This window comes from Diabrotica virgifera, chromosome 10 (assembly GCF_917563875.1).
Source record: "Diabrotica virgifera virgifera chromosome 10, PGI_DIABVI_V3a".
Lineage (NCBI taxonomy): Eukaryota > Metazoa > Arthropoda > Insecta > Coleoptera > Chrysomelidae > Diabrotica > Diabrotica virgifera.
Genome location: NC_065452.1, coordinates 20,807,375 through 20,831,608, shown reverse-complemented (window position 1 = coordinate 20,831,608; position 24,234 = coordinate 20,807,375). Strand labels below are relative to the sequence as shown.

The 24,234-nt window shown below is 32.2% G+C and overlaps 1 protein-coding gene across 3 annotated transcripts in view; it reads right to left on the bottom strand.

The window, feature by feature from the left end:
* Positions 1-24,234, bottom strand: part of LOC126878717 (uncharacterized) — a 534,329-nt gene that overhangs the window by 5,540 nt on the left and 504,555 nt on the right. For 2 of the 3 annotated variants that reach the window (XR_007695744.1, XR_007695745.1), the window contains exons 12-15: positions 20,979-21,142; positions 20,719-20,923; positions 14,034-14,311; positions 9,625-9,918 (exon numbers count right to left, since the gene is read on the bottom strand). Coding sequence is in view for 1 of the 3 variants with exons in the window: in XM_050641584.1 (XP_050497541.1) it covers positions 9,681-9,918; positions 14,034-14,311; positions 20,719-20,923; positions 20,979-21,142 (885 nt within the window). In the remaining 2 variants the exon portion in view is untranslated. Of the gene's footprint in view, positions 1-7,753; positions 9,919-14,033; positions 14,312-20,718; positions 20,924-20,978; positions 21,143-24,234 lie in introns of those variants that run through there. The other variant, XM_050641584.1, reaches the window with a different exon arrangement.

The following is a 24,234-nucleotide window of genomic DNA, read 5'->3' as shown; positions in this document are numbered from 1 at the left end:
TGTATAAATTAAGGTTAGACGCGATCACTCTTGAGAATCTTGAAGATTAATGTTTAGTCTTCAATTTAAGTATCTGGTAACCTCAAGAATACTAATTTAAATGTGAATTTTTAGCCTCGAAAATGCGTATTTTCGCATTTTTCAGATTTTAAATCGCCTATAACTCGAAAACTATCAATTTTTAAGAAAAATTGCAAGATACCTTTCTTGTTTAGAATGACCTTGAAAACCTAAATAATATATGTTCCAGAACAAAAAAAATGTAATCTTTTGTATTTGTTTAAAAAAATTGTTTAAACAAATTCTGCCCCAAAATTTCGCCCGGCACCCTTCAGATTTGTTTAAAGGGGACATTTTTGAATAGGAATCGGACGGGAGCGGTCTCACCCCATGAACTATTTCGCATATTGGTTCATCATAGTTTGTTACCTACTTTCCTTGTCCAAATATTATAAAATTATACCAGGCAAGAACAATTATATCACTCTTTGTCTAAATGTCTAGTTTTATTAAAATGTTGTAATATATTAAAAATTGATTTATTTATGAATTGGGTAATATCTTGTGTAATAAAAGTTGTAAATTATCATTTATTTTACTATTTCTTTAAATTGCCCCAAAAGCGGCTTACATGAAAGCAATGGGCACGTGCCATGCGAACGCCTAATTGGCAGGAGGTGGTACCGGCGGCACTACAATCGATTCCTACTGTAAACAACTGGGAACAAGGATCGAGCAGTAAAATCAATGATAATCCTTTAAAGATTTTTGGCGGTGTTTTTTAAGCAGCAGCCGTTTGCGGTAGGGCGGCGGCAATTAATATTTTAATTTGTCGGCTATTTTCAAAAGAAACTTTATATTTAAATAGGGCTATTTAAATATAAAGTATTTTTAAATATATATTTAAATATATACTTTGATAAGTACTTCGACGTCAAATTGACGTCGAAGTACTTATCAAAGTTTTTTAGAAAAAAATTGATTTTTTAGTTACTTTGGAAGCTGTAAATGTGCAAGAGAATATATTTATATCAAAATATATATAGTAATTATTATTACGCAAAGAAATAGTGAATTCCTCACTGAAAGAAAACTATATTAGTACATGGTGATAAACATAGATATCAAAATCTTTATTTGGTCTCGTTTAGTATCCTTTTTTAGTGATTTAATTGACCATAATATAAAGGATTACATTTATATCCAGATAAAGGTAAACATTGTTAGTATTCAAGAAATCAGTGAAGCTCTTACTGAAGAAGTGACACAAATAGACGTCAAAACTTTAATAAAATCTGTTGATATCCCGTTAAGAGAATCCCGTTAACGGTCTCAAATCATACGAAAGTGTGAAACGAACTCTCCTTGATGATCCCATCAACTAGTTGTAATATATATAAACGTTAACCCCATGGAGGAGGATTTTATAACAGGCATCCAAATTCAAATAGGTTAGAACATTTCTATTTATTTTAGTAAGAACATCTGTGTATGTATCCTGTATTTCTTTAGTGTTAGTAGTTAGTACTCCTGCCACCTCCACGTGGTTAGGGGGCGGGCAACCACTCCACTGCCATAAGTCGGGGTCCTCCCACAATAAGCTCAGTGGTAGGGCTAAGAGCACACTGAAGAAATTGTAGGTAAAAAAGTGGAAAAAATGGGAGATAAAAAGAAAATTACTTCTTTTGGAGGTAATTCATCTCAAATAGATGACATAATTGAAAATAGTTTTAGAATTAGTATTAATACCTTATCTCAAAATAATAATAATGAAATATTAGATAATAGTATTGTAGATAATAATATAAATAATACTGAATTAAATATAAATTTGAATGAAAATATTGATAATACTAAAACAAAAATTAAAGACTTACTTGACTTCATTGAAGGTGAAATGGAAATAGGTAAAAGATTAAGTAAAATAGGAAAAGATGATTTAAAAAATAGAATAATGTTATTAGCAATGGAATATGGAAATATGGAAGGACAAATAAAAATATTAAAAGAAGAAAATAATAGACAAAGAATAGAATATGAAAAATTAAGAAAAATAACACAAACACAAGAAACGAAACAAACATATGCTGCAATAACATCAAAACCAATAAATAATAAAACTGAAAATCAAAAACTAATAGAGACACAAAAACAAATAAACACTCTTTTTATAACAAGTGAAACAGCACAAACTGGAAGAAAAGTACAAGAAGAACTTACGAAAGTTCTAGATCCAGAAAAAAATAAATTAAAAATAAACAAAATGAGAACATCAGGAAGAGTATTAATAATTGAAACTCCAACACTAGAAGACATTGAAAAAATAAAAAATAATGAAAAAATAAAAGAAAAATTTAAATGTGAACTTCCAAAAAAAAGAAAACCACTAGTAATAATGTATGATTTACCAAGCAACGAAAAAGAAGAAATTATATTAAATAAAATATATACTCAAAATTTTGAAAATATAACAAAAGAAGACTTTACAAACAATTGTAAATTAAAATTTAAGACAGGACCAAGAGAGAAATCTACGGTCCATTATGTATTAGAAGTGTCACCTGATATAAGAAAACAGTTAATAATAAATAAAACATATGTTGGTTTTACAAGTGTAAACACAAAAGATTACATAGTGGTAGCAAAATGTAATAAATGTAATGATCTAGGACACGTAAGCAAACACTGTAATAAAGAAACAACATGTAACCATTGTGGTGAAAATCACGAAAGAAAAAATTGTAATAAAACAGGACAGCCAAAGGTATGCATACCTTGCAAACACAGAGGAAAACAATGTAATAAAGAAAATAAAAATTGTACAACTTATGCTCTACTTTTAAATCGTCTAATTCAAAAAACAGACTATGGTACATAAATATTATTTAAAATTTAATTAAAATTAAAATTAAAATGAAAATTAAAATTAAATTTGAAATTAAAATTAAATTAAAATTAAATTTTATAACATTAAAAATTAATATAATAAAAAATAAAAAATTTCAAAAACATAAAAACCAATGTGATGCAATGGTTAAAAACAGAGTCATGAGAACAAAAAATCATACTTTAAATGCTAAAAATACAAAAAATATAAATCATAATATAAAACAAAAATACTTTAAAAATAATAAAAATTATTGTATCAGAGAAGAGGGAATAAACTCAGATAAAATAATTAAAAATAATAAAATACACAGATATGGTGATAAAATACTAAAAATGAAAATTTATTCGATTCTAATAAACACGGAAACCAAAATGAAATTAATAAAAAAAAAACAAACCAAATTAATTAATGACAAACAAAACATTCAATATAAAAATAGGACAAATAAATGGTATGAGAAGTATCACAGTACTACATGAAATAAGAAAAACAGCAGAAGAAAATAGTCTTGATATGGTTTGCATTCAAGAACCATACACAAGACTAGGAAAAATTCAACACATGCCAATTAATGCACAATGTGCAAGCATAGGAGAAAATCCAATGGCGGTAACCGTATTATTCAATAAAAATATGAGACTTCTAATTCTAAAACAATTTAGTGATCGACACTGTATCTGTGTAGAATTGCTAACAAAAGCAGGTAAATTTATCATAGCTAACCTATATTGTCAGTTCTGTGAAGATATTGATGAATACGTGGAAAAGATAAGAGCTATATTTATAACGTATAGAGAGGAAAAAGTTATAGTTGTAGCAGACGTAAATGCAAAATCAATATTGTGGAATTCAACTCAAACAGATCAAAAAGGATTATTAGTAGAAGATATGATTAATGAACTAGAGTTGATAGTACACAATAAACCAGGAAACCCACCAACTTTTCAAAACAGAGCTGGTGCGGCTAGCAATATAGATATAACAATATCAAATGTTGCAGTAGCACACCTAGTTAAGGATTGGAAAGTGATGGAACATGCAACAATAAGTGATCACAACCTTATAACTTTCAATCTTAATAACCTAAATCCACGTAATACGGAAATATCTTCGGTAAGATACAATATAGGTAAAGCAAATTATGAACTATTAAAGTCTGAGTTTCGACCACCTTGTCTGGTACAAAGGGGATCTAATATAAATATTGCAACAAAAGAATTAACCAAACAAATTAAAAAAGCAATGGATATAGCAATACCAAAAATAAAAGAAAATAGTAAAGTAAAAAACTCAGCCTGGAAGGAAAACCTCACAAGAATGAGAAGCAGAGTTAGATATGCGCGAAAGCGATATCAACAATGTGGTATCTATCTTGAGAGGCAAATCCTTCTAGGTGAATATAGAAGACTAAAACAAGAATATAAACAAGAAATAAAAATAACAAAAGCTAAAAGTTGGGAAACCTTCGTATCAAGACACTTAGAATTAGATATGTGGGGAATACCATATAAAATAGTTTCTAAAAAAATTAGATGTCCGACAATGCTTTCTACTTTAAAAAAAGAAGATGGAACATTTACAGAAAGTTGGGAAGAATCGGCCGAAACATTACTTAATGTATTATTACCTCCAGATAAATTAGAAGGAGAAACAGTAGAACAAAGAAATATAAGAGAAGAAATGATACAAGAATACCAAATAGAAGAAGAAAGAGAAATAGAGGAATTCACAGAAGAAGAAGTATATGAAAGTATGAGAGAAATGAAAAGAAAGAAGGCACCTGGACCGGATAATATTCATGTTGAAATACTTCAAGCATTGTCGGAACAAATAATTCCAGTATTAACATCATTATATAATGAATGTCTTAGACAAAGAAGGTTTCCCAATAATTTTAAACAAGCAGAAGTTATAATAATACATAAAGGGGAAGATAAAGATCCTGCCTTACCGAAATCATATAGACCGGTATGTTTATTGAATACAATGGGAAAATTACAAGAAAAATTACTATGTAAAAAATTAAATCAAATAAGAACAGAAATTGGATTACATCCTGGTCAGTATGGTTTTAGGAAAGGTAGATCAACAGAAGATGCAATAAATAAAGTATTTGAAATAGTAAACGAAAGCATAAAAAAGTATGTTTTAATGATCTTTATAGACGTGTCTGGGGCTTTTGACAATCTTTGGTGGCCGTCATTCTTTGAAAGACTTCGAAGAATGAGATGTCCAAAGAATCTGTACGGAAGTCTCAGAAACTACTGTCAAGACCGATATGCAAGCCTAAGCTGTCCAACAGGAAAAAAGACAAAACATATCACAAAAGGATGTCCACAAGGATCAGTTTGTGGACCTATGTTCTGGGATGTAATGCTAGAGGAACTGCTGGAACAATTGACTATAGATCCTGAAGTGCTTGGAAGCATAGCATATGCAGATGATTTGTTGTTGATCATAGATGCAAACTCAAGAAGAGAATTAGAAAATAAATCAAATGAAGTATTAATAAGAGTAAATGATTGGATGAATAAAGTAAAATTAACAATATCAGATTCAAAAACAACATATAGTTTAATAAAAGGAAATTTAGAAAGAGATCCAATTATAAAAATTAGAGGGAAAACAATAAAAAGAAAAATGGAAACAAGATATTTAGGTATTATAATAGACGAACAAAAATTATTTACAAAACACATGAATTGTGTCTGTGAAAAGGCAACAAAGATCATGCATAGCATTGCTAGTCTAGCACAGAAGGAATATAGAATTTCGTTCCGACAGATGAGAATATACCTAAGTACAATACTTGCATCAATTGTAGGGTACGGTTCAAGTGTATGGGCACATAGATTAATAAATAAAAAAAACGCAGAAAAATTAAATAGAGCTCAGAGAGGATTTCTTGTAAGAATGACGGGAGCATTTGGAACAACTGCAACACAGGCACTCACAGTTTTAACTGGAGTAATGCCAATGCATTTAGAAACACAAAAAAGAGCATGTAATTATTGGCTAAAAAACGAAAAACATGAAAAAATAATACAAATAATAGGATTAGATATAAGAAATAAAAGAGAATTAAAAGAAATAATAAATAGAAAAAGACAAAATGAATGGGAAAATTCAACAAAATCTAGACGTTTATACAATTTTATACCAATATTAGAAAACATTCCAAATTATTTTAATCCAAAACAAGGTTTAATACACTTTTTAACAGGACATGGACCGTACCCAACATATTTGGAAAGATTTAACTTAAAAGATGATGCATATTGTGAATGTGGAGAACTAGGTACACCAGAACATATAGTGTTACATTGTGAAAATACTATAGAAAATGAAGAACACAGAGAAATGAGAAGAAGATTAGAAAGAATTGAAATAAGAGATATATTACAAAATGAAGAATATTTTGAAATATTAAATAATCTCGCACAAATAATATCTAAAAAACAACAAGAAATCTATAATAATAGAAGAAGACAACCAATAATCCAACCTTGATGAAGTTGAGTAAGATAAAGTTAAAATAAATAAAATAAAATATAAATTCAAAAATAGATATTTACAATTATAATAATAGTAATTCAATATAAAATAAATAAATAAAAATAATAATTCAATACATAATTCATAAAAATAAAAAAAAAAATAAAAAAAAAAAAACTACCAACTCTCTTCTGAAAATAGAGGGACTGTCTTTATAACTTAGAAGGGAGTTGATAGTACCAAAAATATTTTAAATTGTTTATTTAAATTTGTTTGTTATACGTAATTAAGAGATTATGGCAAATTGTTATTGTAAAAATAGATTTAATAGTTGAGTAAAAAATGTAAAAAAATAAAAAAAAAAAATATCTGTAATCCCATCAGGAAAAAACGACCTGGATTAGTCACTAGAGGCCAGGTCATATGTATAAATAATAAATAAATATTTAAATAGGGCTGAAGAAGCCCGACTCCAGTGTTACCAGGTCTAGTGAAATTTCACTAGATCTAGTGTTTTTTTAACAATTTAGTGAAATAGTGATAACTTTTCAAAATAGACCCAATTCTAGTGATGTTTGGAAATTTCCATTATATTGAATATTTTTGCTACATTGTTAACAGAAAAAGAATGTGTGTGTACTTTGTACGCACGTAAGAAGTTATACTTCTAAATATGATTTCAATGAAATAAATATACTTTCGGACAGTTTATTTGTATTTTATTTAAGGATTAAATTTTTACTTACTATTTTCCAAAAAATTTTATTAAAACAATACCAAAAATTAAAAAAAGATTAGAAAACGCCAGGATTCGAACCGGGGTCCTTTTGATCTCCAGTCCAACGCTCTACCACTGAGCTATACCCTTTTCTTTATCCGGGCTACAAGATTACTCAGACATAGTAACAAACAGACGAAGTGAATTATACAATACTTTATTATTACTTATTATCTTATTTCCGAGGTAGACAAGTCCAAATACACAAAAGTTATAATAATAGTTACCTATTTATGATATAAAATGTTAAAAGTACAATTTTAAAGCACGTATGTGAAGGTTTCGTGTGAAAGATTCGCTTCGGTCATTCTGCAATTCACATAAGTGCCTTAAAAATATACTTTTTAACACCTACCTATATCATACAATATTTTGACGTTTCACAATTTGACAATTCACTTTTAACTGCAGTGCCTTAAAATTTTTAAAGCACTGGTGCTTTAAAGTAGCATTTTTAACCCCTTTTTTTAGGAAAATATATTTAAAAACACTAATATATTCTTTCCACACCTTTTCTGGACTGATACATACATACATAAATTAAAACATTTAGTAACGAACTACATACTGTCTGTGTGCGCATGCGCGCAGATTAATAAAATTTCACCCTTAATGAAATCGCGCCTAAAGAAGTATAACTTCAAAAAATTATTTTCATTGGTATTTTTAATACGTTTGTATTAAAATTCATTTAATACTTCCCTGTATTGTTTAAAAATTAGGTACTTTGCAAAGAAAGAAAAATCCCCGGAAATTTGTGATGGCAATCCTAATCATAACATATCATAACATTAACTTAAAAGTGATGAGTCAATTCCCTCAACTCAAGTGTCAAGAGGGGTGTAAAAAATTACATAATTAAAAACTAATGGTTCCGCGGCTTTCTTTGACTGTGAATTTAAAAAATTAGCCCAACTCAGAGAATCACGTTTGTCATATCTATTTCAATGTCAGATGAAATGAACTTTTAATAAATATTATGATCTTTATTTCCTATTACCAGTTCCCGCTATTCCCTAAAATAAAATATTTCATCATAATGGCTGACCTGAGTAAAAATCACTTATTTATAAATTAAATTTGAATTATAGGCCTGGATCTCGCGTACAAAAAAGAAGTTGATTAATAGCAAGCTGAAAATTTCTAACTTAACTGTGTCTAGTCGGACAAACTTTGATGTACGGGAACACTGAAACAGGCGAAGCTTTAATTGTGGAACAGGTTAAAAATTTGGAACATCAGACTATGAAAACGTTCCATGTATTTTGTCTGACAGAACTTCCAACTGATTTGTTACGATTTCATTAAACTCTTATGCAAAAATCAGACTGGTATTATCACCAACTGGGCATTTTAATAAGTCTAACACGAAGAATATGTCAAATGGCAGGAATTATATTTTTGATAAATAGCAATATGATTTTTGCATGAGAGTTTAATGAAACAGTAACAAATCAATTGGAAGTTCTGTTCGAAAAAATACATGGAGCGTTTTCGTAATCTGACGTTCCAAATTTTTAAACTGTTCTACAATTAAAACTTCTCCTATTCCAGTGTTCCCGTACCGTACATCAAAGTTTGTCCGACTAGACACAGTTATTAAGCTATTAACAAATTAAATAAATTTTGGTACCTCTATTTTAATATTGCGCAAACTAATAGTCGTTCTGAACTAGTATATCGGCTTTTTGGAAGACATCCATTACCTTTTAAAGTCGAAATATTAGATAAGGGCACCGCTCGCCATGCATTTCTTATTGCGAGCAGTGTCCTCATTTAATAAATCGACTCTACACTTCAACCGTTTGCAAGCGAGAGTAATAAAAGTAATATATTGTATATTATTCCAAGTACGCAATAATGAACCACCCGCATCCCTCAAAACGTTATTACTCTCTATAAAGTACCGAAATTTCCAAAGGAAAGTTTCAAACGGGCCATACCGCTCCTGAATTTTGCACATGTATATAATATTTTTCGTAGCGCCATCTTATACATAATGGCTACATTAACAGAGCTTAGATTCTTACAGATTCCTATACTGTATTCGTATTATATGTCGAATATTTACGTTTCACATGGCAATTTCTATTAATTTCAGAAATGTATTTTAAAAGTACACCACGCAAAAAATACTTTATTAATTCACATTTTTTTAACGTTATATCCTTCCATTACTTCTACTGTAGTGCTAAACGGAATTTTATCATGAAATTCATTTAAATACTTGAGTAATTTAGATATAAACGCTCTTATATTTATTGAGAAAAAAGCAAAACTTTCACATTTTTTTATAAACAATACACAACAGGTAGGAAATCAAAAATATGGTTGTAATTAGCGACATATATTGTTAGTAGGTTAAGCATTTTTCGGTATACATATATGCTCTAGATTATGAGTGGTGTACTTTATAAAGGTGATGGGATCGCCTATACTTATAACATTACCAATGGCCGGCCTTAACCTACTCTATGTCTAAATAATACAGTCAATACAAACGAAAAATTAGGTACTCTATATTGCAGGTCGATCTTGAAAATGTAACTGGGGAACTGGAGACCAGTTGTAGTTATTTTTGTTTTCACAGCACTTCGGCGCAATTATTGCGCTGATACATACAGCAGCCAATATAATTAAAGTAAATGAAAAAGATGTCCTGAACAATCTCCAAAACAATCTGTGATTATTTGAACCCGGGTCGTGATCTGGATCCCCAGGAGCGAGTTCTTCACCTTCCTTCTCATAGACGGTACTAAAAAAGCAAGAAAGTGGATGTTATTACATTTTATTTAAAAATAACTAAAAAAAGTGAAATGAAGGAAAAATTCAATTGTAACTGACGGGCAATATTATCTCTCTTGTGATTATATACAATCGTTATTGTATATAATATTTTACAATCAATAAAATATAATCTTTTGTAATTGTATCTGTACCTTTGTAGAGTCGGCAGGGCGAGTCCGCAGCACTTAGGTCACAATGGATTACGCAGCCTCACAGGGAGCTGTCGTCTTAGCTCATTCTCCATCTCGACATTTCTAGAAAGGAGGACAAGTCACCAGGGGACAACTCCCTTATGTGGGCAGTTGTAGACCAGACTGACCAGGGTTTACCAAACGCGTACTCTCGTATTGACAATAACTCCAGATATTCACATAGGACACGTTCGACAGATTCATCTTATCGTTCACATTTCATGCATAGAGGTGTGTCTACTAGCTCCAATGTGTAGGTGTTTGATTAGTTGACAATGATCAGTTAAAAAATCAACTGCCAAGCTTAGGTTTTTCCTGGTCATTACCAAGTACCTACTTCTTTGATGCTGACTTTTCAAGGTTCCTTAGTGTTACCTTGGTAAGTCTACATCCTTGCCCTTCTTCCCATTTTTTCATGGTTTGCGTGTGGTAGTGACATTTGGCAATTTTCGTGATTGTTGTAGTTGTACCATTCAAAAGATCACTAGGCTCTAAGAGTCGTAGACCTGCCGCTTTCCTAGGTATATGGTCAGCAATGCGGTTGCCTTTATTACCATTGTGGCCTTTAACCCACCTCAGGATGATGGATGATGGATTATTACCATCCGAAGATTGAGACATTGACTTATGGCACTTCATTGCTATTGCTAACCCTGATGTGACAATTGATCTATTCAATGTTAGTAGTGCTTGTCTGCTGTCCGTGCAGATTATTATAGTTTTATCGGCTATATATTTTCTGGTTATCTCTTTTCCGGCTATGGAGATACGAGCCAGTTCTCTCAGAACTAAGCATTTTTCGCCATACCCCACTTTATTCTTAGGTTCAGTGATCTGGAGTATATCCCACATCCTGAGCCTTCTTCGATTAGCAGGGGTAGCGCATCCAGCTCTCCGCTAGAAACGACATCCGAATTGTCTCATTCTCCATTGAAGCAGAGGGTAACATTTTCATGGTAACTGTGAGATCCATGCACATAGGAAATATATACTCTTTTAGGCCTATCATGGGAGTTACCCTAAGTGGGAGTACCATTTTAACTTAGTTAAAGTTAAACTTAGTAACAAAGTTAAACCACGTTGTTAATTCACAGAACAACGTAACGTTATTAAAAGCTTTCCCTGAGTCCTGATGAAGGTCTCTATGAGCGAGTTACATCTATCAGGGGCCCGTTTCACAAAACTACAAGTGTTGTTAGGAACAATTGTTAATATTCAGCACGTGTAATCACAAGTTGTTAATAACTAGCGTTTCACAAAAAAAATATTTAACTTGTTCGTTACATGTGTAAATTTGTCAGCAACAAGTGTACTTCACGCATGTTAGTTACAAGTTTGTAAATAAACATAACCTTAAAATAGTTTTGTTGACAATTTACTAGTTAAACGTCAGTCGTTATTTATAATTCTGTGACAATGTCGAAAAGCGTCTTAAATGGTACTAAAATTATAATTTTAAAAGAGATTAGAGATAAGAAAGCAATTCTTTTCGGCAGCTCTTCCGACAAATTAACAAAAAAAGACAAAATAGAATGTTGGAAAACTGTGCACCAAAAATCCACCAGTTTAGGGCTTGTGCCTCCAAATAAGGATTGGACTTACAGCCGTGATGTATTTTGGCAACATTTAAAGAAAACAACAATGGTAAGTGTTTGCCAAAGTGTAAGCGTATCTGACACTTGTTTTCGTATTGCAGAAGAAAGTTGATAACAGGAGGAAAACTGGTTCAGGTGGAGGCACATATTCTAAATTTACAGAAATGGACAATGTAGTTCTCGACATTCTTGGGCCGGATAATCCAATTCTGTGTAGTCTCGGCATTTCCGAAACTTGGGAGCAAGATCCTGAGAAGGAGCAAGATCCTGAGAACGTTGAACAAGAAATAGAAAATTCAAACCATTTGCAAGATCACGGTGCAACAAACAAAATTAAAAACACTAATGTGTTTATTTCTACTGGGAGCAGCAGTGTATCTGTGCATCTTGTGCAAAAAGGAAAAAGTCGAAAATATCTAATGAAAATGACCCAATTGACGAAGCACTAATCGATTTAAAGAAGAAAAAATTACAACACCAAATTGAAATCCTTGCAAAAGAAAGTTATCTAAAAACATTAGAGATTTTAAAACTAGAACGGGAATTACATGTGACCCCTTCAAAATTCACTGCATCGTTCGATTCTGCTGTAACCTACCTCATAAATGTAGAAGAGTCACCTACCAGTGAAAACGTGGAATATTCGACCATTGTTTGAGAAGTTATGTTATTGTTATATTTGATTTTTTAATTAATTATAAGAAAAACGTTTTGTTTATAGGAATTACTTCTTTGATTTTTAATTCATTATTATGCTAAGTATTTTTTAAATGTTTTGGAAATTATTTTTTCGTTTAAATAAAAAGTAAATATTGTGTATTATTCTATATTTATATATTTTATATTCTTTATTGTTTTAAAGTTACACTGGAACTAGTTTCTATTTCTAAAATAATTTATCAACTCCTGTTGTCTTTGTCTTGCATTCAAAGGAGCTGGTTGTCCGGCTATTTCATTATCATCTTCCATTTCTTCATTATCCATTTGTCGGTTTATATTCATTCTCTCCCGAGTAATGGCTGCATATACTGGACTCAAACGAAAGTAGTTAAGACAAGGAAATTTCTCCTTTAATACGCCTAAAGCATTTTCGACTAAACGCCGTGTTTTCTTATGTGCTCTGTTGTAGGTAGCCACAGCCTCATCCACATTCACCTCAATTGGGGTCATAAGCCAATCTAATAGAGGGTATCCAGAGTCACCTAGAATTATTCTATTTGGAATTGGATGCCAACCAGCTTCCATTCTCTGAAAAAGGGTGCTATTTCTCAGTACTCTCGCATCATGAACACTTCCCGGCCAATTTGCACTAACATAATAGATTTTCAAGTCTGGTCCACAAACAATCATACAATTAATAGAGTGATTTCCATTACGATCAACAAAAGCGGGTTCGTTTTCAGTTGGAGCATCTATTTTAATAAGCGTCCCATCAATACAACCTATAACTCGGGGAAATCCTGCTACTGCAAAGAATTCTGCAGTCGTATTTAAAATATTTGCCGGCCAAGCAACAACTTGATGAAATTTTATTTGGTTAATTGCGTGTACCACTTTTTTTACACATCTACTGACACTTGCTTTGCTGACCCCATGAGTATCTGCTATGACGTGATATTGTCCTCCACTGCCTAGCCAGTGTAATGCTATACACAATTGCATTTTTGTTGCCAGTGCATAAGAGCGATTCGTTGGATGCGCTAAGACAGGTGCAATGTCTATACGAAGTTGTTCCATTTGTATAGAAGTCATCCGAAAACGTTCATTAAACTCGTAAATTGATGGAGAATCACTATTAATTCTTGGTCTGAATATTCTCCTCCTTCTTCTTTGAACAAATACCTCATTTTCATTTTCTGACGAAGAGCTGCTACTAGACAACATTTTTCCTACACTTATTACACTTGTCAAACCAACTACCTACCTTCAAAGTTAGGTAGAAAATATTTAGTTCACTACAACTGTCAACTACAAACTTGTAAATTATTCTTGTGTTGAACAAGTAAATTGTTGGTAGCTTACAAGTAATTTACTTGTAAAATTGTAAAATTCACTAGTGGTTACAAGTGAATACTTGTGCATTCGTGAAACACTAATAACGAGATATTTTGCCAAACTTGTAAGAATTTCATTGTAACTGACAAACGTGTAGTTTTGTGAAACGGACCCAGATTGGACTTCCTCCTCATGAGTAGCTCTAAGATAGCCTGATATGTGCTAAAGTTAACATATTATTTTGTAATGAACTTATACGTAATTTCAAATTAGAGATATAACTTAAATAAAATCTTTACTACCTTAATTTCTCAGTGATTAGAGATCCATTTAGGTCATGTTCTAACATATCTTGGAATCGGCTCTGTAGATTCCGCAGTTTGTCTTCAATTTTTTGAATTCGTTTACGGAGTATGTCTTTTGCCTGGTTATTGATTGTTGGTTCTGCATTGAACTCTTTAAATAACTGCCGAATCATTGCCAGTTTTCTTTCCCTGTCCCTTGTGTCATTTTCAGACCCTTCGTCTGAAATCCCACTGTCCGACACATAGCCTTCTTGACCGTCGTGATCACGAGGATTCTAAAAAAAAAATAGTATGTCATGATTGAGTTAAGCAGACTATTTTTTTACTGACTAGATAATAGTACATGAAAAATATATTATCAATGATTTTTTTCTGCGTGTTCCTCTTCTTTTCTGCCCTGTGGGTATATCAAAAAATATTTTTCATATTGGATACATCCGCATTTCATTTCCTATTAATGTGTTTAACGATATCTGTTACATGACAAGAAAGCTAATAGAGGAATACAGGAAATGGGGACTAGAGATCAACATAGGAAAAACCAAATATATGAATATCGGTGGAACGCAGCAGGACTTAATACTAGCCGGAGGAGAAATCAGTAAATGTAACGAATATAAATACCTGGGTATGAAAATCACGAATGATGTAACACTGGACGGAGCCATTAAAGAACGAAATATTCAGGGCAGGAAAGCAATTGCGCTTCTAAACTCAGTACTCTGGGACAAACAGATGAACAATAAAACTAAGAAAAAGATCTACAGGGTGATTGATTAGTAGGGTAAAGCTGAATAGCTCCGCTATAGTAATAGATAGCAATAAAAGTTAATAACAAAAATTTTAGCCACCTTTGAGCTTCACATTACAAAATTAGTTAGAATGTTACAGGGTGTTCGATAACACAGTGGCAGACCAAACTTGTTTTTTTAAATGGAACACCCTATATTTTATTTTAAATTCGAAATCCTGTTAACTTTTCCATCACAAAAATATAAAGGTTTGTTATGTTATACATGGTATTTACAAAGTTATAACCGATTTTATATGAAAATCGTAACAAGTTCAACTCCCTGTATAAATAAAAATAAGCAAAACAACAATGGTTTATTAATGCCATATTTTTTAACGTATTGTCAAAATTTTCAAGAATGGTCGATATTGCTAATTTTCTTTATATCAAATACAGGGTGAGTCAAAACGCAAGTACATTATTTTCTCAGTAATTTTAAATGGAACACCCTGTATTTTATATCACTATTGAAAATTACCATTACCGTACTTTAATTTTTAGATAACATTCTCTATGTCTAAATTTATTAGTTTTCGAGATATTTTCATTTTTCAATGGAATAGTAGCGTGGCCACCCAAATCACCAGAATTTAATAAACTGGACTGATTTTTTTGGGGCTACGTTAATCATGAAGTTTATAAAATACCTCCAACAACAAGGGATGAGATGACAAATAGAATACAAAGTGTATTTCGATGTGTTAATTTACAAATGCTCCGTAGAGTAAGTAGCTCATTCAGTGATCGTTTTTAGGCGTACATAAATGTGTTAGGAGATAATTTTGAACACCTTATGTAATTAAATATTAAAAATATTTTATTAAAAGTAGCTTCTAATTTTTTCAAACATGTTTTTTTGCAAAATGTATTACAGATAAATTATGTTTCGTTCTTTATTTGTTACATTGTTACATTTACATACAAAAGTAGTGTTTAATTGTCTTCACAAAATATTGTATTTTGTGTTTGTGTGTTGTTTTGTAAAATTTATTACTAATTTTCTTTGTTTATTTGTTGCATTTACATAAAAAGATAGTTTTTAATTGTTTCAAAAATGTTGCATGTAGTGGTTGTGTTTTTGTTTGTAAAATGTATTACTAATAAATTATTTTTATTTCTTTATTTGCTACAGTGTTACATTGATTACCGGATTGATAATCGGTAATCTTCAATTGTCAATTCAGTCATGGCTTACTTAAAATTTAGATAAATTTAAACACCTAAAATAATTTGCTCTGAAAAATGAAAATATCTCGAAAACTAATAAGTTTGGGCATAGGGAATGTTATATAAAAATTAAAGTACGTTAATGTTACTTTTCAATAATGATATAAAATACAGGGTGTTCCATTTAACATTACTGAGAAAATAATGTACTTGCGTTTTGACTCACCCTGTATTTGATATAAAGAAAATTAGCAATATCAATAAATATTAAAAATTTTGACAATAATTAAAAAGTATGGCATTAATAAACCATTGCTGTTGTGCTTATTTTTATTTATACAGGGAGTTGAACTTGTTACGATTTTCATACAAAATTGGTTATAACTTTGTAAATACCCTGTATAACATTACAAACCTTTATATTTTTGTGATGGAGAAGTTAACAGGATTTCGAATATAAAATAAAATATAGGGTGTTCCATTTAAAAAAACATAAGTTAGGACTGTCACTGTGTTATCGAACACACTGTAACATTCTAACTAATTTTGTAATGTGAAGTTCAAAGGTGGCTAAAATTTTTGTTATTAACTTTTATTGCTATCTATTACTATAGCGGAGCTATTGAGCTTTACCCTACTAATCAATCACCCTGTATAATGCCGTAGTGAACAACATCATAACATACAGCTGCGAAGTATAGCCTATGAAGGAAAAATCAAAACAAATGTTAGAGGTCACCGAAATGGATTTCTGGAGAAGAGCTAGAACTACAGGAAGATCAAGAAGAGAAATTGTCACCAATTAACGGATACGAGAAGTAATGAAGGTCACACATACAATAAATTATGACGAAATCAACGAAATCCAACTAAGATGGTTTGGTCACGTACAAAAAATAAATGAGGACAGAATCCCAAAACAAGTACAAAACTGAAAACCGCAAGGTAGAAGAAGAAGAGGCAGACAGAGGAAAAGTTGGCAAGAAGGAATAAACAAAGCCATGGATGAAAGAGGTCTGCAAGTAGATCAATGTGCGGACAGAGAGGAATGGCGAACGGGTATCGGAAGACGGAGAACGTTGTAAACCGATATTATCTATATACAATATCTGGTTCCTGGAATATTTAGTACAGTTCGAAATTATATGGTCTTCTCCACCTCCACACACTACTATCATTCCCCACTCCGTAAATTCTCCTCTGTACCTTCCTCTCAAAACATCGTAAACTGTTTTTAAAGCTTCACCTTCGTATTTCCTGATTTATTTGAGAATTTGGAAAAAGAAGTACCTAAGCCTAAAATAGCATCTGTCAACCATACATACCATGTTATATATTGAACATATGTGGTTGCGGTTTGTGAACGTTTGTTTTACTTTCTCTAGCGCTAGATTAAATAGTATACAGAAGAGAGGGAATTAAACTACTTTATTATCCCCATAAGGGGGGTCATGATTGATGATTTATTCATACTAGACATCACAAAGAATTTGAAAAGAGAAAGAAATATGAGTCTTAATGACCTCAGCCCTTATTACTATGTAATAATAAGAATAATATAAATCGTGAACACAAGTAAACAAAAAAAAACTTGAAAATCTAGACCACATATTCAGATACGATAACTACCGTCTATTTCAATTGATTATCTAGGGGAAAATAGACATCAAGCGGGGGATAGGCAGGAGAAGGCACTGATGGCTCAAAATCTGCGGAAGAGGCTCACATCAGATCAAATAGAGAATTTGATCTGATGTTAATACTACGAATCCCATACAATAAGGTATCCATCCATACGTTGTTTATAGATCATAAACAAGCGTATGATAGGATGAGAAGGAATAAAATGTATTAAGTACTGAGGGAGAGTTCAAGTATTACGTAACGCAATTTTTGAAGATTTTTGACCCCCCCTCCCCCCTACGTAACGCACTCTAATGGGCGTGTAACTATTGCGTAACGCAATTTTTGAAGATTTTTAACCCCCCCCCCCCCTGCGTTACGTAATACTTGAACGGTCCCTGAGCTCTTTGGGCATACCAGTAAAACTGATTAGGTTAGAATTTGGTATTGGAAACAATAACCAGAAGTAGCCTTCGCTGGTGATCTTACTATTTTAAGGAAAACAAGAAAGAAATTAAGAAATGTTATAAAATAAAACGAGGCAAAATATTTTGACCTAGAAATAAACTTCTTCTTCAGGTGCCATCTCCGCTACGGAGGTTGGTAATCATCATAGCTATTTTAATTTTTGAGGCAGTAGCTCTAAATAGTTGTTTTGAGTGCATCCAAACCATTCTCTCAGGTTCTTCAACCAGAAATAAACTAGGAAAAGTCAAAGTACATGATACTCGGAAATACAGAGCAAAAAGAAAAGGAATAATTTACTTTCATATCTAATGAATCAAGAGAATATAATTTCCAGAGTCCATTTTACGTATCTAGGGGTAATTATAGGAGAGAAAGGTCAGGAAGAATGGGAATTTAATGCCAGGTTGACAAAGAGAAATAAAAAGATGAGAAACCTAAGAACACTGATGAAATCCAAATATGTATCGAGAAACACAAAGTTAAGGGTATATAAAACGGCAATAAGGCCCACAGTGACGTATGGTAGCGAAGTATGGACAATGAAAAAATCAAATACGGAGAAATTGGAAAGATGGGAAAAGAAAACGCTCAGAGCTATATATGGAGGCAAAAACACGGTGAAAGGTTGAGTGCGACGAACAAACATGAAGCTAGAGGAACTGTATAATGAACCAAGCCCTATGCCTTCAGGGCATAGGACTAATTTACTTTCATATCTAATGAATCAAGGGAATATAATTTCCAGAATCCATTTTACGTATCTAGGGGTAATTGTAGGAGAGAAAGGTCAGAAAGAATGATAACTGAATGCCAGGTTGACAAAGAGAAATAAAAAGATGAGAAACCTAAGAACACTGATGAAATCCAAATATGTATCGAGAAACACAAAGTTAAGGGTATATAAAACGGTAATAAGGCCCACAGTGACGTATGGTAGCGAAGTATGGACAATGAAAAAATCAAATACGGAGAAATTGGAAAGATGGGAAAAGAAAACGCTCAGAGCTATATATGGAGGCAAAAACACGGTGAAAGGTTGAGTGCGACGAACAAACATGAAGCTAGAGGAACTGTATAATGAACCAAGCCCTATGCCTTCAGGGCCTAGGACTAAAATTTTTGTTGAGCTCTGTAAAAAAGAGAACAGGAAGGAGAAACAATACCCATGGCCAATAGTACATATAGGTACAAGTGTCTTTAATTCAGTAAACGGTAAAGCGCAAATAAAGCGTCAAAGAAAATGAGATTTAGAATAAACATATATAATCTTTAGACCTTCTACCCTCTCGGGTGTAGGTATGACGTGTGCTCTGTTAACAGTGCACAAATCTCTTCCATTGCTTCCTGTCCTGTGCCATAGCCTTAGCTTCGTTTCATGTTACTCCTTTTTTGTCAAGAAGCCTTGCCATCACTTCGTTCCATGTCTCTCTCGGTCTTCCTCTACTTCATTTCCCCTGCACCTTAGTTTCCCAATTTCTTTTTAACCTATATTTCTTCCTGTAGTCGTTGTAAATGCAACCACCAACTTAATTGTCTTTTTCAACATACTCCATCATTGTCTCGATTTTCAGTTCTCTTATGTAGCTATTCCTTACCCTATCCCTTCTAGTGACTCCTTGAATTCTGCGTAGATACCTCATTTCTGCTGCCTGTATCTTACTTTTGTGTTGTCTATTTAGTACCCAGGATTAACATCCATATGTAAGTACTGGTCTGTATATAGCCTTAAATACCTTTATTTTCGTATGTTTCGATACTTCTTTCTTGTTAATAATTGTTTTTCTTATTGCGTGGTACAGTCTATTCACTTTATCAATTCTTTTATTGATCTCAGCACCCCGTTTACCTGTTTCTTCAATGGTTACTCCCAAGTACTCAAATGATTTGTACCTGTCTAATTTCTGTATCATCTATCGGAACATGTACATCCTCTCTTTCTTGGCTATTACCATTACCTTCAATTTTTATAGTCATACCATACTTTTTTAAAAGTGTGTTCCATGTTTTTACGCTTCTTTGTAACTCGTCTTCAATCACTGCTAAAATTACTACATCGTCGGCAAATGTACAATCTGCTATCTCAGTGCTTTTCAGATGTCTATACCCTATGTGTAGTGTAGTAGTTTCTTTTATTATTTCGTCCATAAACGTCATAAACAGTAACAGGCTTAAGCTTCCCCCTTGTCTTACATCTTCAGTTGTTCTGAACTGGTCAGATATCATATTTTTACTTATCACCCGGTTTTTAGTGCCTCTAGACATTTAGAATAAACATGAGTGAAATAGAGCAACCGTCTGAGCACATTATTATTCCTAAAAAATAGTAAATAGACTGGACCAGAAAAAAAGTAAATCTTAGACAAGAAATTAATATAGAAAAAATTAAGACTTCCATATTACCAGAAAAGCAACCAAAAATTTAGAAGATTTGCTTTAAGAGTAAGAATTTGGAAAACTGAAGGAAACAGAAAAAGTTAGGACCAATAATTAATGCCCTATTATTTTACAAAAGAGAAATCTTAAAAAGCCACCAGAAGAAATATATTTGTGTAAATAAAACAGCAAGGTAATATTGTTTACCTGAATAAAATTAATTAACACCAAAATCTAAAAATATTCGTATTAACTTACCGACTTTTTTATTTTTGGAAGTAAATTGGCTAGTTCTCTTATAGTAACAGCTTGGTCTACCACCTTTCCATCTTTTAAAGATCTACTGATAGCGTTAATTTTATGGTCATCCATATTTAGGTCCAACTCAAACAATTCCACAGCATCATCCATTTTTTTCCAAATGGGTAGCGAAAGCTGCAATTCTTCATACTTTTGATTCATACTGGGAAAGATGAAGGGTTTTAAAACAGAAATTTTCTGAAGGTTATAATACTTACTTTTTGTAAATGTTGTGGAATAGCTCATATAAATTATCCACATATCCTTTAAGGGTGGATTTGTTCACCTCATTTGGATGTTCATTTTGCAAAATGAATTGGTCTACACTTTTATTCAATTTCATCAAATCCTCATGATGTGCTTGTAGAAGATTCATTGAACTCTATAAGGAAACATAATTTACAGATAAGTGACTTTCACTCTAAAAAATTAGAGCATGCCTTGGAAAGTGCACCTTCTTTTGGGTGGTTAGTTTCCCCCACTCAAAGAAATCAAGATAAATATGGTAATGGATTTTGGGAAGAGGTATGACCTTAAAAATTTAACATAAACTTGTGTACTAAATCGGCATAATTTATAGCTCTTGTTAAAATCCAATACCTTAAGAATATAACTAAATATTTTCGATTCTAAAACAAATAATTGAACTTCGTAAGTCATAGGTTTTCACCCAAAGTAATCGAAAGTAGAACTGGAAGTCGATATTTAAACTCTTCGTGTAACTTTGCGTCGATTGATATACGATTTTACTAATTTTGAGTCATCTTTACTAAACTTTGGGTCATAATTGTTTAAACCGAAATGACTTCAAAAACCGAAACTAAAGATTCAAACTTGACTTTTCAATACGCTTCGATTGATGTGTTACATGTATTTCTGCGACTATAATATGGCACTTCCGGTTAGAACCGGAAATGTTACAGAAACCAAATTTTACATTTGTTCTCATCTTACTAAGGCACGTCAAATGATATACTGATTATACTATTTCGGTGACTTTAAAACAGTGCTTCTGGTTGCAGCTCTAAAACCGAAGTCCGATGTCAAATTTCTCATCTTTAATACCACTTGAGTTATAAGTTACCTAGTAGAAGTTTTCATTCGACACCTCACTTGTCATTCTATCTGTATTAACAACGGAGGAGTTGTATTCGCGGACGGACGGACAGACAGTCCTGAAACCGGAAGTATATATTTGTTCTCGTCTTGCGAAGGCGCGTCGAATAATATATCACGTGTACTATTCCGGTGACTTTAAAACAGTACTTCGGGGCGCATTTCTAAAACCGGAAGTCCTAGGTCAAATTTCTCACCTTTAGTACCATCCTTGGATTATATGCTTTCATTCGACACCTCATTTGTCAATCTACCTGGTAGAGTGGCGAAGAAGTTATATTCGCGGTCGGACAGACAGACGGACAGACAGCCTAGGTCAAATTTTTCACCTTTAGTACCATCCTTGGATTATAAGCTTTTATTTGACACCTCATTTGTCATTCTACCTGGTATAATGACGGAGGAGTTGAGTTCACGGACAGACAGACAGACGGACGGACGGACAGACGGACGTGGATAATTCAATGTTTTAACATTTTTTCAAAATTGGTGAAAACAATATTGTAAAGACTTTAAAGAGTCTGAGTACGAAAAGATATTTAGAAAGTTATATTCTTTGCGACATCTGCAAGGTCATAGCTCTTCCCAAAATCATCTACCTATACATAAGTACTTTTGTAAGTAAATTACAATTAATATCTGTACAATTGTTTGATTTCGTTAAAACATAAAAAAAGCGATCATCTAAAATACGTTAAGTCCTGTTGGTTACTGTTATAACATACATGAGAGTTATTTGTCAGTACAGCAAAACCTCTATTTAACGGACTTCTATTTAACGGACTTCGGATATAACGGACAAGAAAATCCGGTCAAATGAACACCACAGGAAAATAACTTGATAAGTCACATTTTTGGTTTCGTTCAGGAAAACATTTTTAAAGTTTAAAACTCTGTGATTATGTTAAAATACATCTTACAAACAATTAGAAAAAAAATGATAATGTTTTTTATTGATTATTTGATGATGTTTTTTAAAATTATATTGCATATTAATTACCTGGACTTATCAACGTTTTCCTCTGTTTGGAATGGACATGTCAAGTTCTTTTTCTGTAGAGGGTTTCTTTAAACACTGATATCTTTTAACTTGTCAAGTTATTACTCTGTATTGTGTTACTCTTAGAAACGATGCAATTAAAACTACAAACTGGTATTAAAAACGAGAAATGTCAAAAATTAGACTTATCAAGTTCTTTTCCTGTGGTCTTCAAATGTGAAAAAAAATTAAAAACGTCTCTGTATTTTACAAAGAATTTCAATAAACTTTTTATTATAGCATAATGCGGAAACATTTCTAATCATAAAATAACAGCAAAAACATCAAAAGTGCAAACAAAACTGAAAAAAAAAAGTTTTTTGATTTATTTTAAACCTATTTTTATATAACGGACTTTCGTCTTTAACGGACACCCCGTCCCCCTAATTAGTCCGTTATATCGAGGTTTTACTGTAATGTAATAGAATTTATATACAAGGTCAATCAAAATCAAACCTCATTTGATTTTAAAAAGTTCTGGAGCACATGGAAATCTTGCAAAATAAACTAAAATAAAAAACCAACAATTAAGAATCGAGAATATCAACGATGCCCTTAATGCTTGTGGTGAACGAGTCGGTGGCAGATCTACGGGGAAAGAAAACCGGAAATCCCCCCCCCCTAATAAGGTCCAAAATTAAGAAAAAAATTGTTGAAATATATAAAAATATATTAGCTGACATGAAACTTGAACATACGACTGAAAAATTCAACACAATAAACGCGCTAGTTAGAGTGCCCATGTCAAAAAGAAACGGAAAGAACTCGAAATCAATAAATATATCAATAAAAATATCAATAAAATAATCCAAGTTGTCAATATATAATAAATTACTTTTGTATAAACATGTATGGACATATGGTATTCAGCTATGGGATTGTACCAATAAAAGGAGTATTATTATGATACAAATATTTCAAAACAAGGTGCTGGGGAATATTGTAAATGCTCCCTGGTATATCAGAAACAGCCATATCTAAAGAGATCTAGGAATGGAGTCTGTGGACCAAACTTTAATCAAATTTGTCAAAATTCACGAGCAGAGACTTCAGCATCGCGGCCATCCAGCTTCTCGATGACACAAACCATACAAGAATGGGAGGAAGCCCTTTGATTTGGTGATGTGATCAATTATTGTGCAGAAGATTATTGTGCGGCTTAGTACACTCACCGGCAGAGAAAACGGGCACCCCAAAAATGGGTCATTTTTAATGTCTTGTATTTCCTAAACCTGATGTCCGATTTAAGTAATTTTTTTAATATGTTATAGCCTTATTCTTTATCAATATCGCTGTAATAATATTGTTGCTAGACAGGT